Source organism: Anastrepha ludens, chromosome 6 (assembly GCF_028408465.1).
Source record: "Anastrepha ludens isolate Willacy chromosome 6, idAnaLude1.1, whole genome shotgun sequence".
NCBI lineage: Eukaryota > Metazoa > Arthropoda > Insecta > Diptera > Tephritidae > Anastrepha > Anastrepha ludens.
Window position 1 is genome coordinate 91812548 of NC_071502.1, and position 22875 is coordinate 91835422.

The 22875-nt window shown below is 33.8% G+C and overlaps 3 protein-coding genes across 9 annotated transcripts in view; 1 reads left to right on the forward strand and 2 right to left on the reverse strand.

Annotated features, from left to right (window-relative positions):
- The window catches only part of LOC128866543 (uncharacterized), a 53360-nt gene extending 50239 nt beyond the window's left edge, over positions 1-3121 (reverse strand). The window contains exon 1 of the mRNA XM_054107361.1: positions 2662-3121. The gene's annotated coding sequence lies outside the window, so the exon portion shown is untranslated. The remainder of the gene's footprint in view (positions 1-2661) is intronic.
- A 4338-nt stretch (positions 3122-7459) lies between these two features.
- Positions 7460-8383, forward strand: LOC128868394 (histone H3-like centromeric protein A). Its single transcript, XM_054110437.1, has one exon. It carries the CDS (start codon positions 7576-7578, stop codon positions 8119-8121), a length of 546 nt encoding a protein of 181 aa, XP_053966412.1. The 5' UTR covers positions 7460-7575; the 3' UTR covers positions 8122-8383.
- A 161-nt stretch (positions 8384-8544) lies between these two features.
- LOC128868392 (cholinephosphotransferase 1) overlaps positions 8545-22875 on the reverse strand; it is a 58240-nt gene continuing 43909 nt past the window's right edge. For 4 of the 7 annotated variants that reach the window (XM_054110434.1, XM_054110435.1, XM_054110429.1 and 1 more), the window contains 4 exons: positions 19651-19782; positions 13879-14037; positions 13644-13808; positions 8545-9673 (listed from right to left, as the gene is read on the reverse strand). In XM_054110434.1, the coding sequence (XP_053966409.1) occupies positions 9437-9673; positions 13644-13808; positions 13879-14037; positions 19651-19782 (693 nt within the window). In that variant the 3' untranslated portion in view covers positions 8545-9436. The remainder of the gene's footprint in view (positions 9674-13643; positions 13809-13878; positions 14038-19650; positions 19783-22875) is intronic. The other 3 variants (XM_054110430.1, XM_054110432.1, XM_054110433.1) reach the window with 1 other exon arrangement.

Below are 22875 nucleotides of genomic sequence, written 5' to 3' on the forward strand. Positions count from 1 at the left end.
GTGAAAAGTATTCATCGCGCGCACAGGCCAACTTATAGTATAGTGTGCAGCGGTGAGGTCTATTTCCGGCTTAATAGCTACGTAAATAGTTACAATTGCCGTATTTGGGCTGAAGAGCAACCCGAAGGCATTCAACAACAGCCATTCATTGAAAGCAAACGGTTTGGTGCGGCCTATAGGCTGGGGAAATCATCGGTCCATATTTCTTCAAAAACGAGGCTAGCGCCAATGTAACAGTGAATGGCGAGCGTTATCGCCCCATGATAAACGACTTTTTGATGCCGGAAATTGAGGCCCGTGATCACAACAAGGCGGCGCTACTTGTTATACAAATAAACCAGCTTCGATTGAGGCATTGGAAGCGAACATTACTAAAGTTATTTACGAGATACCGACCGAAGCTCTCCAGCAAGACATTCAAAATTGGTGTTTACGGATGACCGAGTGACGGTGCAGTTGCGGCCAACATTTAAAAGAGATTATCTTTAAGAAATAAATGTCATGAATGATTCTACACAAAAATTATAAACATTGCCTAATCAATTCGAATTTTGGTTGTTTTATTACACTTTAAAATCCAACACCTCTAAAACACCCCTTTTATAATAAATATATCTTGGCAGCGCTCGAATAGAGCTGCCTAAAATTACATTTTTTGTGTGAGTTATACTAGTTTTGTGAGGTATATTCGCTAGCGGTGAATCTTGCTCTATAACTTTTGCTTTCACATGCAAATATTTGATTACGTCAGCCGCGCAGAGACAGCGAGCAGAGGATTAGCAAATAGAAGAAGCTTTATATTTAAATCGCCTTTATCGTCATTTACCATGGAGCACTCACAATTGTCCGAAAGACTTTACGATGGGTTCTTCGAATATCTGCAAGTTGGGTTGGACGCAGCCTCCCACACTTGTATGCCAAATTGACACCATTATAGTCCTATATATAAGGAGCTCATCATTATGCGACATTATTCCCCATACATGTACGGGGAATGCTGCTGGAGTGGCAGTGCTTTGTTTATACCAAAACCGTGGGTATTTAATATAATAATTACGTGATTATCACGGTTGTGTGGGTTCAGCTGTAGTATTTCCCATTGCAACTCGGGCGTATGTCTTTTGGCATCTTTGGCGTAATGTGTGTGACCGATTGAGTTTCCAGTTGTGCAGCATCTACTCTTTACTTAGGGTTTGAAATCGTTCAACTCTGAGCGATTTGTGAACTATGCATCGTTTAAAATTGCAATGTGCGCTCCGTGGAATTGTGGATTGCATTTACCCATTTTACACAAACTGAATTTTTAGTACAATATTTAGTGACCATATTTTTCTGGCAGTTGATACATTGTGGTAGATTTCAGTTCTGGTGTTCAAGTTCAAAAGCTACTTTGCAGTGAAGTAAATGCAAAATTTCTTTGTTATTACCGCTGGACTTTAGCTAAGTTGGAAACATTAGAAGTAGTTGTATTGTTCCGTTTTTCACAGCAGTGATGTGATCCTGATAGAGCTCTGAACACACGCAATATTACGGCTTCAGACCAACAGAGGAAAAAGGTTTTTAATAATTTTATGAAATTTACACCACTCCAGTGATTAGTTAGCGAACAGGCTGAACATGGACACAAAGTAACCATATTAAAGAGAAAATTATAAACTGAAATAAGGCAATAAGAGCAGAAGAACTCCAATACAGATGACATTAGTTGTTTAACTTTGGAAATGCAAAAGGCGAACGCTGAACCTTTTCACAAAAAAAGTGAAATTTTTCCTAATTCACGTTGAATTCACATACATATCTCAACGAGGATTCTACAGCAAGAAAATAACATAGCAATGCAGGTACGTGAGCTGTGACCAAAAACATGCGCTACCAAACGACGAGTATACAAAACGAAAAGGCAAGACAAACGTCAAACAAACAAAAAACACAAGCATGTTTATCGTACGTGAGTCCAATAATAACAATCAAAACTACACCAATACTGCGAATGCACCGGTTAAGCAGAGACAGCGACGCCGGTCGACGCAAGTGTAAATGCCAGCAGATGAAGTAACATACAAAAACAGAGAGCAAGAAAAAAAGAGAACAAATGAAAACTGTTTTGATTTACACGTAGAGGCTGAAATTGAAGAAGCACAAAAAAGAGGGCCTGAAAATGCAATAATGTTTGTCGTACTGAAAATGTAGAATTGAATAGATTGCCTTGTATTGGTCGATAAAGAATAAACATAAGGGTGGAAAGAACGCACCAAATACAAACAAGTGCGGAGTGGAGGGCAACGTAGGATAGATAAGTGGCAAACACAGAATGAAGGAAGTAAAAAAGCAAAGTAACATGATAACAGTAGGCAGACAGACAGCGAAAATAGAATGCATCGAAGGAACGAGCAAAATAACGAGTAGGCACGGCTTTGGGGCGGCCGAGAAGTCAAAAACGAATGCAGGTAATTGGAAATTTTCGTTCAAAAAAAAACAAACCTTCTGTAGGAATTTGTAAACAACCTTGCACTGTTTCAATCGTAACTGAACATAAATACTGATTGAATTGCAGGCAAAAAATTTCACGCTGAGAGGGTGATCGTAATGACCAGAAAAATGTACGAAACACTTGAAATGCAATCAACTTAAAATACTTTATATTTTTCATAGGCTTATTACCGCTTCGTTGTTTATGTTGAGTGGTGAAACGCGTTAGGTTCTTCTTCGTTGAAATTATTATTGCATTCGCGATAGTACTGTTCGACTCCAAATGCAAACAAACACATTAACGTGAGCGTTTAAATTAATAATTCACATAGCGCAAATACATTTGTGATAAAACAATTTGTTTCTAATTTTAAAATGTTATTCACTAGCAGCAACAGCTGTACACTTTATTTTCGCATGCAATAGTTTAATATTGCCTGATATGTATTTAGTTTAGGGCGCTCCCTGTTAGTGTAGATTTTTTCTTGAAATCACAAGTATCTGCTTTGTTTTATCTATAAGCAATAAATCACTATTTCCGATGACGATTTTTAAGAAAATATTCTTTAAAATATTACCCGCGTTCAACAACCGTACACCAAAAGAGCAAAATTCGTTTTGAGCGCAGTTATTTTGTCTCTGGTATCTGTCATTTACAGAACGAGCGAATGCCAATAAGAATGGCCAATAAGCAAAGCAGAAAAGCGGCAACTAAGCAAATGAAGAATAAATAGATATTCACAATAAGAAACTGACAGACAGTGTTGCCGTCACTCCTTCACTTTAGGCTACTAATTTTTTATTCAAATTAGCCATTAACTATATAAACCTACGTTACGTATGCTGCATTACAATTAAATTTCTACAATTGTAACGCTGTCACTGCTTACCCCTCATCTAAACATTCCATAGACTATGTTTAAAAAAACTCTGTTAGAACAGTAGACTCTAGTGCAGACCGCGAATTTCACTCTTCATATCTGTCTTACAAACTTTCATGCCATCACTGCTCGCACATCTCGAAGTTTAACAAATCAAGTTTCATTTTACCGCACGCTTTGCATGCGCAAATACAACTTTCTGATTTACTCGATGCTATTTCGAAAACCAAATAACAGGGTGGAAAGTTGCGTGCATGAGAAAGAGGGACAAAGTCAAAACAGAAATTTTGACAGATATTAAGACATATTTTATAAGAAGTGTGCATGTGGGTTACTTCGCTTAAAATGATTTTGTATGTCAAATCATAATTAAATTCAAAATAATCCGTAATGTATTTGGACGAACTGAATTATTTTAGGTGTATTCAACGGTTAATCATCGGGAACTGATACAAATTTTGCAACATTTCGTTTTGTTTCTCGCGACTTTCCGTTTTGCGACACAGCTTTATGAAATTGGTTGCACCGACATGTAAAAGTGTACATAAATATTACGTTATAAAAAGTTAATTAGAAAACCTTTATTTCAGAAATAAATTTCAAGTTGGATGAGCTGTTTTGCAAAAAATTTTCATATTAAACTATTAGGCATACACTATTACGGCAAAATGAACATTTGTATTGATAAGCTCTTGAAAAACTTCGCTTTTCAATTAAAACATTGTTTATTAAGGTGTTATATACAGTTAGAATTTTCAAAACATCAATTTTTTATTTTATTTTCTTAATGTACATATATTTACGAATACACACAGAAAATTTAATATCGTTCAGCCCTTCAAGTTTTTTTCGTTTTCTCAACTGGCTGACAATAAAAGTTTTTAAGCCGGTGACAACGATCACAAAAACAAAAAACGATTGAACTGATTTCCATCAAATTTAATGAGCTTTTCCAATACATAATTATCTCTAACATAATATTATATTAAGTATAATTCACGGTGGAGAGAGTTCAGAGGGTGTGACCAACGTCAGACCGTTAACCGGCTCTCAGCGAGTTCGACAAAAGTGAGATTGTGTTGGTGATAAGAGAAAAAATCAACGCAGCCTTTTTCCATGATATTTCCTTGCCGTCTGAAAGTTATCTATGACTCAAGGTGGATTTATTAAGGTGACAGCATTCACCCAGCTGAATTTTTCACCGTAGGTATGGCTTACGTCAAAATGATATGCTTTGTTTGTATGTATTGGTATGTTTACATTCGTATGTTTACATTTGCTTGCTGATTTTGACGTGATGGTTCGATCAAACGCAACAACAAATACATGTAGGGTTTTACTTAAATGTGTTTGCTGTCACCTGTAATAAATTCGCCTTGCTATGACTTAAACAACGACTGATGGGAAGACCGTAAAAACACGTTTGAAAGGAGCGTGCAGAATTTGGCTGCCGAATCCCCTAAAAAGAAATTATTTTCACAATTTTGCTTCAGAGTTTTCAAAAAATCGATTTTTTTTATTTTATTTTTTTAATGTACATATATTTAAAAAACACGCAGAAAAATGAATAGCGTTCCGGTGAATATTTTCGAAGTTACACGCAAATTTGAAAGGCGTTTCAGAGTGCTTGAAAGTGCTTTTCAAACTTTAAACGCGTTATTCTCACATTGGTTACTCGAAAACGGCTGCACCGATTAGTCTCAAATTTTAACACGACCCTCTTATGTATATTTTTTAGTAATTTATCCAAGATTTTCTTCTCACCGACAAATCTACATATATTTTTTATAAACAATTTAAGGGCGAAATTTTGGTAAAAAATCGATTTTATTTTTTTTTTTTTGGAGAAAACGCCATTTTGTCAAACAATTTATTTTGCTTATTCCTTCGATTAATTACTAGACTTAGCATTACTTCAACGAAATCTTTTTTTTTTTTAATTTCAGAGTATCCAGTTCAGAGACATACTGGCTACCGCAAAACGTCGTTTTTGAGAGGAGCTCTCGGCGGAGATCAGCTGTAGCTCCTTTCCAAACAATTATTTTTACTAATACTAGGTCTTAAAATACAGCCAATCGATGAAAAATTATGTGTACAAATTTTTAGATCATAAATTTAAAAGTTTTCTCAGAAAAAATTCTGGAAAATTTTTTTTCGGCCTTCTAACTCTCGCACTAACTAACAAAATAATCCAGATCATTTCAATGAGAATTGATAGTGATGCTGAGCTGGATAACCCAAGGAAACGCGCTATTTACATTTTCAAGACTTTCTTTACATATTTCTCCAAATAAATCATTTTCTGAAATCCACTGTAATACTGTTCACAGGGTCGCTTTAGAAATTCACTCGCCCATTCACAATGATTCAAATATTATATATGTACAACGCTATGCATTTTTGAAAGTTCACAATCCCTTGCCTTATACAATAAAGTAATATCAAGGCGACTTTTTACAGGTGGTGTTGCTAAATCAGCTGATTTCTTTTTTTTTTCTTTCGCTGTGTGTAGTGCTGAAGCATAAAGCAAGGCGAATTAATTTTGCTCAGGCTTAAAGTACGTTCACATATGCAGTAATTAACAAAAACTCTACAAAATTAATCTACACGTTCACATATGTCAGCTTACCTAGAAAATTGACAATCAGCTGTCAATGCTGTTTTGAAATGTTTTTCCTCATAGAAATTATTTTGTTGGAATATTTTGGTGTTTTTGGTTTATTTAATTATTATTAACGATATGAAGAAAATGCAAGGAGAAGGAATAGCTAATTTAATTGCACAATTGGCAGCTAGTAATAAACAGTTGGAGGAAATCCGTAAACGATGTCTACAAACGCTTCCAAAAATTATGGCAGCAATACACATACGAAATTCGGTATCGCATTTTATAATAAGTAATAAGAGAATAAAGCGTTTATAGGCAGACGCCATTTTCTGTGATATAAATGGATAATTCATTATATTTAACAACAATTCTTTTAGAATTATGTCTAGAAACCTGCTTTCTTTGCCGGCGTCCAATTTATTTAGTTTTGACTTTGACGTTCTCTTTACATTCGTAAAAATAATTATCGATAATCTCACTTTTTAATTACGGATTGGGAGTTGGGCCAGAAAAAGTAGATAATCTACTTATACGCAAACATATTATTAGAGTAACAACTATTAATACGTTCAAATATATATACTTTTTGGTGCTTAAATCCCAATCCGTATTTAAAAAGCGAGATTTCCCTTACAAAATATATCTCCCAAAATCTGAGATTATAAAATAATCCTAGATTATTACCATACTTCTTTACATCCAACCCTTTATTTTTTGAGTAATAGATGAATGTAAAGAGAAACGTCAGAGTAAAAACTAAATAAAATGGAAGCCGGCAAAGTAAACAGTTCTGTTGACATAATTTCATTAAAATGTTTTGTTAAATATTATTTATTATGTATTCATATTACAGAAAAAAACGTGTGTCCATAAATGCTTTGGCCTCTTATTACTTATTATAAAATGTAATATCGAACTTTGAATGCGTATTACTGCCATAATTTTTTGAAACCTCAGTAAACGTCGTTTACGGATTTCCTCCAACTGTCAATCGCGGAAATAAATTAGTTATTCCTTCCCCTTGTCTTGTCTTCAAATCGTTAATAATAATTACACAAACCAAAAACTCCAAAATATTCCACCAAAGCAATTTCTATTAAGGAAAACCTTTCGCAGCAGTATTGAGAGCTGATTGTCAATTTTTGAGTTAATCTGCCATATGTGAACGGGTAGATTAATTTTGTGGATTTATTGGTAGTTACGGCATATGTGAACGTACTTTATGACTCATTTCTCATACCGTAGACAGATTATTTTAGAAAACTGAGTTAAAACAGAGTGGAATCAGGTGGAGATCGTGAAAAAAATATTTCAATTTGTGCGCCTACAACATGCAAGAATTTCACGTGGAATTAATTTGGTTTTCAGGTTTGGTAATCAGTTTTTATTTCTATATAAAATATTTTTGATATTAAGTCAAAGTTAGACGATTCTTTTTTAGAAAATCTATTAAAGGAAATATTTCCGCATGGCAACTACAGAAATGCAAAATTGTGGTAACCTCGTAACATTCCGTTAGTTTGTCTAGAAAAACGCGCTTGTTTACTATCGAATCAAATAAAAGTTTTATTATTTAGTTTAATATTTCCTTAAAAAATCAGTTTTATCGTGCGAAATATGCGGCCATTACATAAACCCGGACCTAAATCAAAAACGCGTGGAGCTTCGCTTCAGGATAATCTTCTTGGCGAGACTGATACAAGTTCCTCGAGTGAAATTACGAATTTTCATTCATCGCCGAGACAAACGGCAACCGCTAAATCTCAGAATGATGGAAGAACTTCTACGGTACGAAAATCTAGAGCACAAAAAAAATCATTACAACCTGTTCCAGCTCCAATTACGTCGAGGCAATCAAGGGGCAGCAGTCGTCGCAAACAAAGATTGCCCACCCGCAAAGAATTAAAACTCCTGCTGAGAACAGATTTTATGATACCACGACTAAGTTTTTCTCGAGTCGTACGCGAAATTATGATGCAGATCTCAAGCGATGTGAGTTGTATAACGGCTTTAGCCCTAGAGGCTCTACAGACAGCAGCAGAAAAGTATATGGAAAATCGTTTTGAAGATGCATATTTGTTGGCGTTGCATGCGAAGCGAGTTACACTGCTTTTGCGGGATTTGGAATTAATCAATTATTTGATGGGTAAATGTAATTTGTAAATTAATATTAAGAAACGAGCTTCATATTTGTATACAAAAGTTTCGTATGACAATATATGTATTTAAGAAGTAAACGTGAAGATGTCGAGACATTAAAAATTACCTCGAAATTGATTTTATTCGAAATTGTTGTTTTTCTTACTTTTTAAAAACCGATCTGCGATTTCAAAACGAAACGATTTCTAGGCGACAAATGTATCTGCATTTGCCTCAGTACAAATAAATTTGGAAGCAATCCTTTCAATAATTTTTATAAATATTATGGAAATTGAGTTTGTTTTCCTCGAGAAGGTGGAAAAACTGTCGAAGGTGACAGTGGAGTGGGTTACAGATGAATTCCGTATACTAAAATAATATTTTTTTTGTTTATTGTCAGTCTAAAGAAGACTATTGCACTAACGATTGTATCATAAAAACACTATGTTACACATTTAATAAAACATATTTTTATTTCAAACTTAAATAATTTTTCAATTGGGAATCTAGTAATTTAGAAATGCATCACAATTCAATTGGATTTGAGTTTTGAACTCAGTTGCATGCATTTGGCCAGCGGCTAAAAGGTTGTCACTCAAATAAATGTGCATATGAATGTACATATGTACATACATACATACATACATACATACATACATACATCTATAGCTTTACATAAATAATTTACAAGAAGCTTTTGAAAATGATTCGTTTTTCATTTTACCTTGCATATACGGTCGAAAATAATCTATGCAGCACATATGTATGTACATATGTAGGTACATTAATAAAGCCGAGTACGGCGTTCCACAAACTTTTTTGGTTGCTTTCTGGTCTAGTGTATACGCAAAAATCAATTTCTAAGTAGGAATATAAAAATACGTAAACTTGTATTCGTCTGCAAATATATATTGTGAGCTAAAAAATTTTTATAAACTATAATTTAAGCTGATCTTTTCATTTTTAGCAAGTTTTAAAAGTATTCATAAATAGTAAATAGCGCCTCCATCAGTTAACACCCTCTTAAGTAGTAAAAACAAAGACTAAAGAGAAAAAAATATAATAAAGTAATCTAAGCAAATGAATATTACTCATACAAATTTCTCATAGCAATTTTTGTTTTTGTATTTTAATTTACACTAGTCATCAGTTTAATTGCTTTGTATTTGTGGTAATTTTTTTCGCCCTACCTCTCCTCCCTTCACAGTTTGTATTATTTCCTTTCTTGTGTTTCAGTTTTGTATATTGACACGGAACAATTTCTTAAAATTTTACTTTGTGGTTGAGTGTTTTTTGTTGTTTTTTTTTTTTATGAATTACACAATAGTAAAATTAAATTCTAGTGCGACTGTTGTTGCTGCTTTTTGCTTGCCTGTCGCGCCGTCTTCCGATGGTGTGTTGCACCGTTCTTGTCATGCGTCGCTCCCGCACTCGCACTCGCTGCAGCAGCCGTGACCATGCTCATACTGGTGGTGGGCGCATTTGTACCTTGGCTCACGGTTTGTGGCGCGTTTTTCACCGGGTGGGGGATTGTGAAGAGATTAATGTGTAAATGGTTGCAAATCTCCACACAGACCTGAGAAGATATGTAGAGGATAGTCAGACGATGTTGAATAAATATAAAATAAATATGTATACATTGTAACATATGGAAGCTTAAACGAAACTATTAGGACTTTTATGCATTCCATTTTGTAATGTTTTTTCAATACCGTTTGAAATCGAATCGATTATTTTCAATCCGGCGAGTCAGAGGCGAGAAAGGGTGTACGCGCCAATATATATATATAAATATATACACATATATAACCACTTTTTAGCGTGTAAATCTTCTTATTAAAGTTAATAGGTCTGCTCATCAAGTAATTCTTACAAATTATCACGTTTTGGTGTTCATGTACCCAAAAACTTGCAATGAAGGGGAAAGTGAGAGAGCAAAATGACAGTTCATTTTGAGAGGAAGTTGCAAATTTTTACTAGATAAATTTTTACTTGTAAGAATTTGCAAGTGAGAAAGACATCAGCTGATCGCAAAGTAAAAAGAAACATGAATTAAAATTTGCGAATTGAGTCGAATTGCTAAATTTAAATAAAATAGCGATTAAAATGGAGAATGTAAGCTAATATATTTTAGATAAAATTTATAAAGCTTCTTTGAAGTCATATATTAAATAGCAATCGGCCAATGATATAGAGGTACATATGTACTTCTGAATCATACAGTCTCATATGCCACCGTTGCTGCAGTTTCCGAAATACTGCAATGGAATATTTGAATGGAATACTCTTCATCCAAACAGCGAAGATGAAAAGGAACAAATTATTGTGGACAAAATAAAATCGTGTGATACTGAGCTCGTCATTTTGCATTTTATTTGCTTTAGTTTTTTAAATTGAATGCGAGGTAGCTGACAAATATTTTTAATTTTTGTGATTTTTCCTGCCAACAAACTTGCAAATTTTTACTGATTTTGCGTTCAGATACTTTTTTTTGATATTTTTCTCTTTGAGAAAGAATTTTCGGCAATCAAGTTACTGGATAAATTTTACATGAACAAACCTAATAATTAATAATTTATGAAAACTTAAACATTGCCCTGCCTATCTAATCCAAATACTAATTTTAAACCATTGCCACCCCTTCAGCAAATTTTAGAACTGAACGAAAAATGTGGTTTTAAAACCAGCTTTTCTTAAATCAACATGTGTTTGTACGACCTTTCCCAGCGTAAAGCCTTTTCAGCTTTGCCAGTCGTGAGCTCAAAATGAGTACTAATAATTTTTGGCTGGAGTTCGAGCGTTATCGGATGCAGAGCCTGAAGTGGTTGCTGAAACGGAAATTCTAATTATTGATTCCTTCGAAAGCCTGACAAACGACAAAAAAAATGTCAAAGCAAGAATTAGCAGCCGTTTTGGATCGCTTATCTTCTGAAGCATTCACTGCATCACCTAATTTAGAGCAGGTAGCTTATTGACCAGATATTCACAATGCGCCAACTCTTGGAAAATGCCCATGAATGGAGGATTGACACACACCATCTATTCGTCGATTTTAAAGCCGCATTTGACAGCACGAAAAGGAGTTGCCTATATGCCGCGTTGTCTGGATTTGGCATCCCGGCAAATCTAATACGGTTGCCCAGGATGTCGTGGAGCTATACCAGTAGCGGTCAGTAGTAGATTTCTCTCCCGACGAACAAAAGTCTCTCGTCATGCCCGTTCTTTGTTGTTGTTGTTGTGCAGCAAAACTATAGTAAACCCTGTCAGTGTAGTGTAAATCACCGGTCGCCTTCGTCTAACTTATTTAAAGATAGGCCCAGGAAACCTACTGTTTCGACAGCTTGGGTCTAGAGGGAGAGGGGTGTTAGATGAGTGGCTCTTCGTTAGCCCTGTCTAGGGAATCGTAAATCATGCCCGCCCTATTGTATGGCGCAGACGTGTGTACGATGCCAATTTTGGATGAGTCCTCGGACGGATACAAATGCTTCGGCTCTGAAAGTATTTGATTTAGTACCAGCTGGTGGTAGAAGAGGAAGAAGAAGGTCTCCTCCCACAAGAGATCGATGACCATACCGAAAAATGTGTATCTTATTCAACTGACATTCAATTTGTAATGGGAAGTAGTCGTACTGCCAGCATCCAAAAACAATCCGCTTAAAGCCAAATATTCCGTTTAGGTACTTATTCAAGAGAATAAATCGCGTCAGTGCGGAAATGTGGGATGTAAAACAACATTTTAGACTGACGGCAAATGTTGAGACTATGTCAGTATTCATGGTCATGGTCATGGCCTGTGCCAAAAGATCGTTGATTACGGTCTTGTGTGTAGTGTTTCAATATTATTAATGCAGTAAATGGTTATTTATGCCATGAAAAGTTGACTAAATGCTTTGCATAGCTGATCTCGGCGTATAACAAACTCTTTTCTTTCATGACTCGGCGCCAAAATAGAAGGAAGAAAGCAATTAGTCTCTTGTAGGGGCTGAGCGCATAGAAGATAATCGTTGGGTTTATTATTATTGGGTATGGGAATAAGTTTTCGCCCTCGTAAAAGAGGTGTCGCTGCTGATACTATTTTTGTGTTCGCTCTAGAAATATACTGATGATTTGAAGGTGTATATGTGAGGTCTCGAACGCAGTAGTTGATATTCGTTTGAAGCGTAAAGATCCTTTTTCATCTGACGTCAAAAATGTTTACGCTCGTCCCGAAAAACACAGCATTTGTGGGAAGCTTTGCTTCATTATTACCTTTTAAAGAAAAGTGTAGCTGAAACGTATCGTATATGGATCAATATTGACGGTAATCACGCTCCAAAATTCGAAGATACTCAACTACAACAATTATTGGATGAAGACGCATGTCGAACCCTTGATGATATGTCTAAAGAGTTGGATGTTGACAGAACAACCATCAGTAAACGTTTGCACGCGATGGAAATGGCCCAGAAAGCAGTCACCAGTAACTGGGTGCCACATCAATTGAAGGAGAGGAGAAGGGACATCGAGAGACTTTTGTTGACGTGTGAGTAGCTTTTTGAACGGAAGAAAAGAAAATATTTTCTGGATCGTACCGTCACTGGTGATGAAAAACGATTCTATTATGATAACCCTAAGCGTCGAAAAAGTTGAAGACTGTCAGGTGAACCAGGTCCATCGGTAGCGAAAAAAAATATTCATGCTTCAAAGGTTAAGTTGCGCCTCTGGTGGGATCAGAAGGGAGTAATCTATTATATATATATATAATTGGCGCGTACACCCTTTTTGGGTATTTGGCCGAGCTCCTCCTCGTATTTGTGGTGTGCGCCTTAATGTTGTTCCACAAATGGAGGGACCTACAGTTTCAAGCCAACTCCGAACGGCAGATATTTATGTGAGGAGCTTTTTCATGGCAGAAATACAATCGGAGGTTTGCCATTGCCGGCCGAGGGGCGACCGCTATTAGAAAAATGTTTTTCTTTATTTTGGTGTTTTCACCGAGATTCGAACCGACGTTCTCTCTGTGAATGCCGAATGGTACTGAACTGATTAAACCATCACTGGCGAACGTTACCGACTGCAGCTAATGCGTTTGAATCGAGCTCTCAAAGAAAAGCGGCCGGACGGGACGGTAGACATGACAAACTGATTTTGCTGCATGACAACGCCAGGCCAAACGTTGCTAAATCGGTCCAGAAATATTTACATGGACTGAATTGGGAAATCTTGCCCCATCCGTCGTATTTCCCAGACATTGCACCTTCGAATTACTATCTGTTGCGATCAATGCAGTCAGTCCTTATTAGAGAGCGGTTCACTTTTTACGAGAGCATCGCAAAATGTCTCAATGAATGGATCCAGTCAAAAGAACTCGAAATGTTCGTCAGAGGAATCCGTATGCTGCCTAAGATGGAGTAAAGTTGTAGCTGCCAATGGAACATACTTCACATAATATCACGTATTATTTAATTGTTTGGCTAAGAAAGGATGGAAACTTATTCCCATACCTAATATTATTATTGTTTATTCCTATATAAGATTGTTAAATTATGTGATAGCATGAGAATTACTTTTGAGCAATAACGTCCGAGATCCTGCGCGCCCCAGACGAAGGTGAACCACAGCAGCCAGATTTCCGGCAACACACAGTTAAAATATTGATTGAAGAACAGCAAAGCGGGTCCCAATTGTGACCAATCCAAGTATTCCATTTCAGCTTTTGTCATGTGAGCAATCTAAACCGAAGAGTGAGAGAGAGTTAACGCATTTATATAAATTAAATTTTATTTGAAAACTCTTTCTTACCACCAGCTTATTGGTGACTTTGGCCGCCACCATGCCAAAGGCTAATATATATAGCGATGAATGGTCGGTGAAAATATTTTGCGGTGATTTTTGAGCAATTATCAGCGCGGGCAAGATGACCAATGTCAACGGTATGCTGGGCGAAAGTACGCTGGTACCCTTGTGGAGTGCGATGAGTTTGATGGATGGGAAGAAAACAAAAATCATATTAGACAATGGCAAGTAGCGCTGCACAGAACAAAACATTTAAGAACAAAATGTGTGAAGAGGACAAAAGAAAAGAAAAAACGAAAGCAACGTCTCTACTTGCATACAAATGTGAAAAGAAAGTGTAAAGAAAGGAGGAATTTTGTAGAGACCAAAAAGAATTGGCATATTTTTCATACATTTATTACTATGGCGCAGATATCAAAGGACAATACTTTCGTTTTTTCTTTTCTTACACATCAAATTTTTTGCATTTTTATTATTTTTTATTTTTTGTTTTCTTTTAGCTAAGTTAGGACAGATAAACAAGTAGTACTTCTTTCGGATTTTACTTTTAATTATTTTACCAAAAACTCGTGATTTGCATTTTTTTTATATTTATGACAATTACAAAATTTTTGTTAAGCATTTAAACCTTTGTGTGGAGCGTGAGAGGCGAATAGGAGGGTTAAAGTAAATAAATTGGTATTTAACAAAAGTGAAGTTAATTTGAGTTCAAGAAAAATATGGAGCTTTAAGGAGGTTAGGACAGAAGCTAAGAGGAATGCGATAGAGTGCTAAGAGGGAAGGGGAGTTTTTAGAAAAAAGTAACATAAATACTAATTTGCATATAATAAATACAAATACTAAAATTTTCTAAAAGAAAATGTAAATGCTGTCGTGATAAATATGCTCAAGACTACCATACGGGTATGTAGAGAGGCGAGTCTAGAAAACAGATGCTGCTGTATTAGAAAACAATATTTAATTCATTTTATTTTAACTGCTAGCTACAATTTTATGTTAAGTACCAAATGTGGGATATTAAGGGGTTATATACAGTTAGAATTTTCAAAAAATCATTTTAAACGCGTTTTTCTCAAAATTGTGTTTTCAAAGTCGGTGATCAACATTACTCGAAAACTAAATCGGCTAAACCGATTAGTCTCAAATTTTAACACGAGTTTCCTAAATATATGTTTTAGTAATTAATCGAAGATTTTTCCTCACCGATACAAATTGTTTTTTATAAACAATTTAAGGCCGAAATTTTGGTAAAAAATCAATTTTTTTTTTAGAAAACGCCATTTTGTCAAAAAAATTTATTTTGCTTATTCCTATCATTAATTACTAGATTTAACATTACTGTTACGAAGTCTTAAAATACAGTTAAAAGATAACATAATACGTGTAGAAATTTTTAGATCAATAAATTTAAAAGTTTTCTCAGAAAAAATTCTGGAAAATTCGTTTTTTACGGCCTTCTAACCGTATATAATCCCTTAAAGTATACCTTAGACGGTACTTTTTTGCATGCCGTCTTCGACATTTATTAATTAGACAGTTGTATAATTTTACACGATAGAACAGCGGAAGCAGTGGCCCACACAGTACTGTCATGCTAAGAAAGAAAAGGAAGAACAACGCGTTAAAATTTTTGAATTTTGCTTAACTTATTTCTAACTTTCCGAAGCACGTCTTTTCATCACAAAAATACATTTTTAATAAATTTACAGAAATGAACGCGTCGCTTTTTCTTGTTTGTACCGCTATAACTGTAAATTTCGACAATTGTGTATACAAACGTTAGCTCGTAGCTACGTAGCGGAGAGTTTATTTTGTAACACCTTGCCTACTCACTTCTCGAGAAGGAGCGCTCTGGGAGCAGTGCTGTTGACATAAGCATTTCACTTGCTTAGAAGCTGTTCTGTAATAGCTTATGAAGGCAAGATATTGCACCATTTCCTTCTGGGTTTTTTACATAACACATGCGCTGTAAAATCTTGGGCTTAACACATAGATGGCACTAGTTTTCAGTTAAAATTTCATGACGTTCTATTCATATTTCGTGAGTTATTGTGCTAAGAGTGACGCTACTTTTGTTATTTTCAAAACAATGGAAAAAGAATTTCGAGTTTTAGTTTTACACTACTTCTTGATGGGGAAACGGCATAACGGTTGCTACAAATTTCCAAGTTTTGGTGTTCTTTTATCGAAAAACGGGCAAAGTTGGGGAAAGTGAGAGAGCAAAATGACAATTCATTTTGAGGAGAAGTTGCAAGTTTTTACTGGATAAACCTTTACTTGTAAGAATTTGCAAGTGAGAAAGACATCAGCTGATCGCAAAGTAAAAATAAACACGAATTAAAATTTGCGAATTGAGTCGAATTGCTAAATTTAAATAAAATAGCGATTAAAATGGAGAATGTAAGCTAATATATTTTAGATAAAATTTATAAAGCTTCTTTGAAGTCATATATTAAATAGCAATCGGCCAATGATATAGAGGTACATATGTACTTCTGAATCATACAGTCTCATATGCCACCGTTGCTGCAGTTTCCGAAATACTGCAATGGAATATTTGAATGGAATACTCTTCATCCAACAGCGAAGATGAAAAGGAACCAATTATTGTGGACAAAATAAAGTCATGTGATGCTGAGTTCGTTATATTGCATTTTATTTGCTTTAGTTTTAATTTAAGACGAGGGCGCAGCTCAACTGAATTTTTTGTTTAATTTTTGTGATTTTTTCTGCCAACAATTTAATTAGCTGTTCATTAAACTTGCAAACTGTCACTGGTTTTACGTTCTTGTACTTTTTTTGATATTTTTCTCTTTGGGAGCGAATTCCCGAAAATGAAGTTACTGGATAATTTTTACATAAACTTCACATACGAATTGTCAAATTAGCTTTTTGTCAATGGCTGGCTTACTGTGTACACTGTGCTTCAACCTAACCTAACTAAACGTATATTATATTTATTATTGTAATTTAAAAAAGGAAATAATTTTAATTAAATATTGTTTTGGGCAGCTTTCTATTTTCCTGTTGCCATGCACTGGTTTTAGTAATAAAATAAGTACATGTATATACTAACACACACATACATACTCGTGTGTCAATTAATGCATGATATCTAAAATATTTATACTGAGGATAAAAATTATTTCCAAACAACATGCACAGCTATTGTAAATATTTATATTAAAGGAAAAACAAATTCTAATTAAATATTAAAAATAAGAATGACGGAAAAAGTACTACAGAAAATTGCAAAAAAAAGTTTTAAATGGTCTTATGTATGGGAGTAAAATTAACAAAAACAATCATGGAAACTTTTTTGACGAAACTGGACGAGCTATGCATGAAACAAACAACGAAAAAAACACTAACAAACTGAGACACCAAAGTGCGCTATGATTAGATGAATAATTATGAGAGTAAACGTAAATGTTTGTACGAATATAGTGAATACCCCATAGACGAAACTAAAGTAACATATGAAAAGGATACTGACAATAACAAAAACAAAAGAAAACAACAACCAGCACCCGATGAAGCAATGAGAAATTTTTGAAATGGAAAAGGCGATAATCGAAAATGAAAAACTCGAAAAAACAAAAAACATTTCAAATGTAATACCCCATTCAGAACGCGAACTTTAAACGAGTTTTATATTAAAATCAAGTAATTTCATGTAAAAGCAAAAAACTGTATATGATTTTAAGCTGAAATTGCTGTATAAACAAAAATAAATTTTTTGTTCCAATACGCAAATAGACAATAGTTCGAAAACTTATTAGGTGTATGGCGCGAATATAAAATTATTTCAACTTTTTTTATTTTTCGTGCATTTAAACACGAAAGGATCTGATTTGTGTCAGCATACTACAATTAATAGAGATTCGATCGAGCAAAGCATATACGTACATATGTATATGATATTTATTACTCCGAAAAAACTCCGAAAAAAACATTTGAAGAAAACTGCGAGGAGTTTCGTTGACTCCTAATTTTACACTCCGAAAATCTCCGAATTTAATTTCTTTGATCAAAGGATAAAATTAAAAAGAATACTAAATTATAAAATACAAATTTCCGGAGTTTGAAGTTTCTACGAAAGTTTGAGCTACTCCGAAAAATAAAACAATGTTCTTTTGTGCCAATTTTAATTTGTCTTGCCTACGCCGAAAAGCTCCAACGTGCAGGTCGTAACTTTGTGATTAAAAAACTAAAAACGCTTAGACAGTTGGTATATTTTCTGAACACGGAATTTCAGGCTCCGCAAATAGTCTAAAAATATTCTTTCTGCTGAAATAAGTTTATTTAAAGCTGGGTATACATTTCAAACACTTTCCATGAATTTTTAGAATACTCCGAATATGTAAAAAACATACATATATCGTCTGAAAGCATTTTTTTTTTAGTTACTCCGAACATCTCAAATGTACGAGTAAGTGCGTTTCTTATAACTTTTGAACCGCAGCTGAAAATAAAACTTTTTAGGAGTTAGTCGATTTTTGTATGGAATTTTTCGTAACTCCGAAAATGCACCGAGGCTAAAACGCGTGTTCTCAAAGTTACTAGACTTTCGTTAGTTCAGCTGCGCTTCGGAGACGACAGAACTCACCATTTATAGAACAGCAAGATGCTTATTAGAAATTGGTAATAATACCACGAATTTTAACTAGATAATTGAGGTTTTCTTAGACTCCGAAAATCTTCGAATATTCAAGCTGGCGAAATTATTATTTTATATAACGTTTTATTAATTAGTTATATAAGGTTTAATTAATATTCTAAAAATTAAGGATCAAGGAAACCAAGGAATTCCATAAAATAGTTTTCGGAATATTTTTTTTCTGAATCAGGTATAACATTTGATTTGAACAAACAGAAGCAGATACGGCAAAGAAAAGCAAAGTGTATTTACATTTAAGCAAAAAATATAATTCCATGTTGATAAATACAGGGTGCTTCAATAAGAGATCTCATATAAATTGATTTTATTTGCAATCATCTCTTTCTTAGAGGTGCTCATACTTTTAAAGAAACCTTCATCGCATACAGGTCTGTTGAAACATCTGAATGAAAAAACACGATTGGATCTTCAATTCAAACCGAAAGTAGAACAGGCGTCATGTAATAGAAATTCTCCTAGGTATAGCATTTGAGTCATTAAGTTGTATTCCATTTGAGAAAATATCATACGCGACCAGATAACTGTATTGCATGGTCTTTCACATTCCAAGTATGCACTTTCGGCTAAAAACGATGTAAAAATGGTAAAAAAGGCGTTGAGAATCCGTTGTTCGAAAATGACTCTGGGCTTTTCAGAGTTCCGAAATCGAAATTTTGCTTATAAGCACCACTTCACTTACAATGACTTTTTCCAAATTTCGCAGCGAATAAATTCTTAAAATTTCAATAATTTGATCAATGGCGCATCGCTCAAATGCCATTCATAACTTTGTTTACTAAACAAATTTCAAAGTTTGGCAACGCAATTTTAAATGAAACCTGCGTTTGAAACACCCTGTATTCGTACAAAATCCGATGCAACAGGAAAGGAATAGAAATTTTATGGAAAAGATATTTACATAACTACCAGTATAGTACTATTTTTTCTTCTTAAGGAAAAATAATGATGCCTAGCGAATTTTCGCTCAAAAACTAAAGCAATATACATAAGCACATATTTTTGTAGGTATGTATGACAGCTTATAGTTGTTATAGACTTTTCACACGAGCACTAATAGTAATTTTGACTTTTTTCGTTTTTTTAGTCACTAAGCTTACAGCAACGGATGATCCATTTTTGCCGCATCCTTCTGTCATAATCGCCTGCATATTATGACAAATAAAAAAAATGTAAACGCCAAATATAGCATAAAGTGACAAAGTACGCAGTTCGCAGCCAAGTATGGGGATCTGTTTCGAGTGGTGAATTGGTAATTGACAATTGGTTGATTGGTTGCGTTGGTAGTGGTGGTGGTGGTTGGTGGTGGTAGTGATGATGTTTGAACGAGTTGTTTTGGATGATAGTTGGTAGTTGAAGGAATAGGCATAATTTTATTTAAAAAAAAAGAGTAAATTTTTTTATTCATTTATTTGTTAGAAACAGGGAATATTAAGAGTAGTCTAAAAGAAAAATGAATAAACTCATATGTTGTAGAATTGTATAACGAAATTTGAAGTTTCTTTTTCCTATAACAAATTTGAAAAATATTAATAAAATAAATAATAAATTCTAAAGAAATAAAATAAAACAAGAACAAGCAAGAAAGGCTTCAATATCAATGAAATGACGTTTCCAAAATCGTTAAAAATATATAACTAATACTTTTCAAATTTCAAATAAAACACTTCTGTATGCACCTTTGGCAGTTAAAAGGGAGAGTTACCGGTCAAAAAAATCGATTTTAACTTTTTACTGATTCTGATAGAAAATGAAATAACCCGGTAGCTAATTTTATTCGGTCGTATTGCAATTACACTACAAAGTGGCGCATAATTGATTTGAAAAAATTTAAATGAAATAAGTACGAAAGAAATGCTGAAAAATTCTTCGAAACTTCTTGATGCTAATCGATAAGTTCCAAGTAATATTTTTGATACTACATACAATAGTTTTAATATAATTTAATATATCTTCAAAATCTGACAGTTATTTTAATATGGAAGAAAAACAAGAAAAAATCAAAACTCCTATTCATAAACAGCGACACCGAAAATCTCCAAATACGCGAGTTACGGGCAAATCCGAAACTTGTTTTTCGAAATTCAGTCGCCAACCAAAATTTCGGATTTCGAGAAAACGAAACAAAAAAAAAACATTGTACCGAGTTTAGAGCGAATCCAATCAATTTTTTTTTTCAAATTTCAAAATTCAATTTTCAAAATTCAGCTACCATATTGGATCCAAAATTTTGAAATATGAAAAACTATCATCAAATTTTTAATAAGTGACTACAAAAACTTTCTAATATCGAGTCTCGACGAGCGAGCCCATACATTTTTTTTAAATTCAATCGCCATATTGAATACCAAATTTTTAGTTAGCAAAAAAGGACGGCATCAGATTAGTTAACAGTAGCCACAAAATAACCCGCCAATCAAATACGAACAAATTTTTTCGTTTTTAATTAAATAGCCAAAATGAAGTTTAAATTTCCGTCCCCAAATTCATGATTAACGACCGCAAACACCCTCAAGTAACTAGTTTCAAGTCATGAGATTATGCAAAAAATTCGATGTCAATTTGTTATATTTTCCACAATTTTTCAGACATAGGTCCATTTTAACTGCCCTAGACCCATATAAAAATTATTATTTTTTACCTGTATAAGCATACGTAGTAGTACAATAAATGCCAATCTCTACAACCAAAAGAATTCAATTCAATCTTAATTTACCATAAATTTGCGTAGAGGTGATATTTTTGTTTTTGGGTATGAATGCGAATTGTTTTGTAAAAAAAAAACATATTTGTAGCTTATAAATTTACCTAAAAGGAATGTAAAGCTCTTTAAAACAATCAAGCCTTACTTGCAGCAAACTACCCAACATTTAATCAATGATGATGATGATGATGATGAACTAAACGACCTACAAAAGCTTGAGAATGCCTAAGGCATACGTTTTCAATGAATGATGGTGGATCCTTTTATGAAAAGCGACTGATTTTTGACCGCGATGTTCGATACAAGAATGCTTCCCGATGCCTTTTGCGAGATATTGATAATGAAAATTGTAGGTATATATGTCTGTGCGATATTTTGTAATTATTCAGAGACGAAATGGTATGGGACCATAGGCGCACAAAATGGAGGAGTAATCAACATGTAACACAGGCCAGCACCAATTAAATAAACTCTTGAAAACTCCAAATGCTTAATTAATCTATATACATATATAATATATTTATAGTATGTTAGGATTTGTATGCATGTAAATAAATCACCGATTTAAATTTTAGTAACTGAGTCCAACTTTCTTAATGACTCCAAAATACTCCGAAATTTTATGTGTGTTAAAATTATAATTAATTTGAGGCTCAAATTGCAATTTTACATTTCTTAAAGCACAAGAAGATATTGCAAATTTCATAGGTTACTGCAAACCAAAAATATTCCTAAAATTTAAGTAAAAAATTGGCTACTAATTGGACATTAAAATTTTACAACTCTGAAATTTTATCAATGATTAAAATTGTGCTACATGAAATGAAGAAACCTATCAGCCTTATTGTAAATGTACTCGTATAAGGTGTATTTTTATGACTTAGAAAAAAAGTTTCATGACCTCCAAATGATGCAAAAAGATGCAATAAAATTTTATAAAACATTTTGAGACATAGAGATATTTTAAATTATGGATATGCATTAACCCTTAACGACCGAGAGCTTTTTTTTGTAATACTCGCCCTTAAGGCGACGCAAAATTAGAAGAAATTCTAAAACTTTTATAAAAAAACATAAAGAATAACTTAAATAATAAAATAAAAACTTAAACTAAACATTTAAACTGATTTATTTAGATATGAATTCAATATATTTACTTCATTTATAATTTTATATGATCAACAAACCAGGGATTGCATTATTTGTTAAAGAAAACTACAGCGCTGATAAATAAATGAAATGAAAGCTTAATTCTTTTCATGTCCCTGTATTGGGGCTTTTCATTTTCTATCGCATAAGTGTTATGTCCCCGTAACGGGGCTCTTCGGCCGTTAAGGGTTAAAGATATTTTAGGTAAACATTTTTTTTCAAGACTTTTAAAGCTCCGAACTTAATTTTTTAAAGACTACGAAAACCTATGTTGGTTAGAAAACCACAAATTTTACGTACGAGTTGTAGTTTTGAACTTTTTAATATTTAATCACACGTAAATTTGTGTTAATATTAATTAATTTATTATGTAGGTTTAGAGATGATTTATTTTATAGGTTTAGAGAAAAAGAAAATTGTTTTTGAATCTCCAAAATTTTAGCAGCTTCGAACTAAGTTTTTTCATCGACTC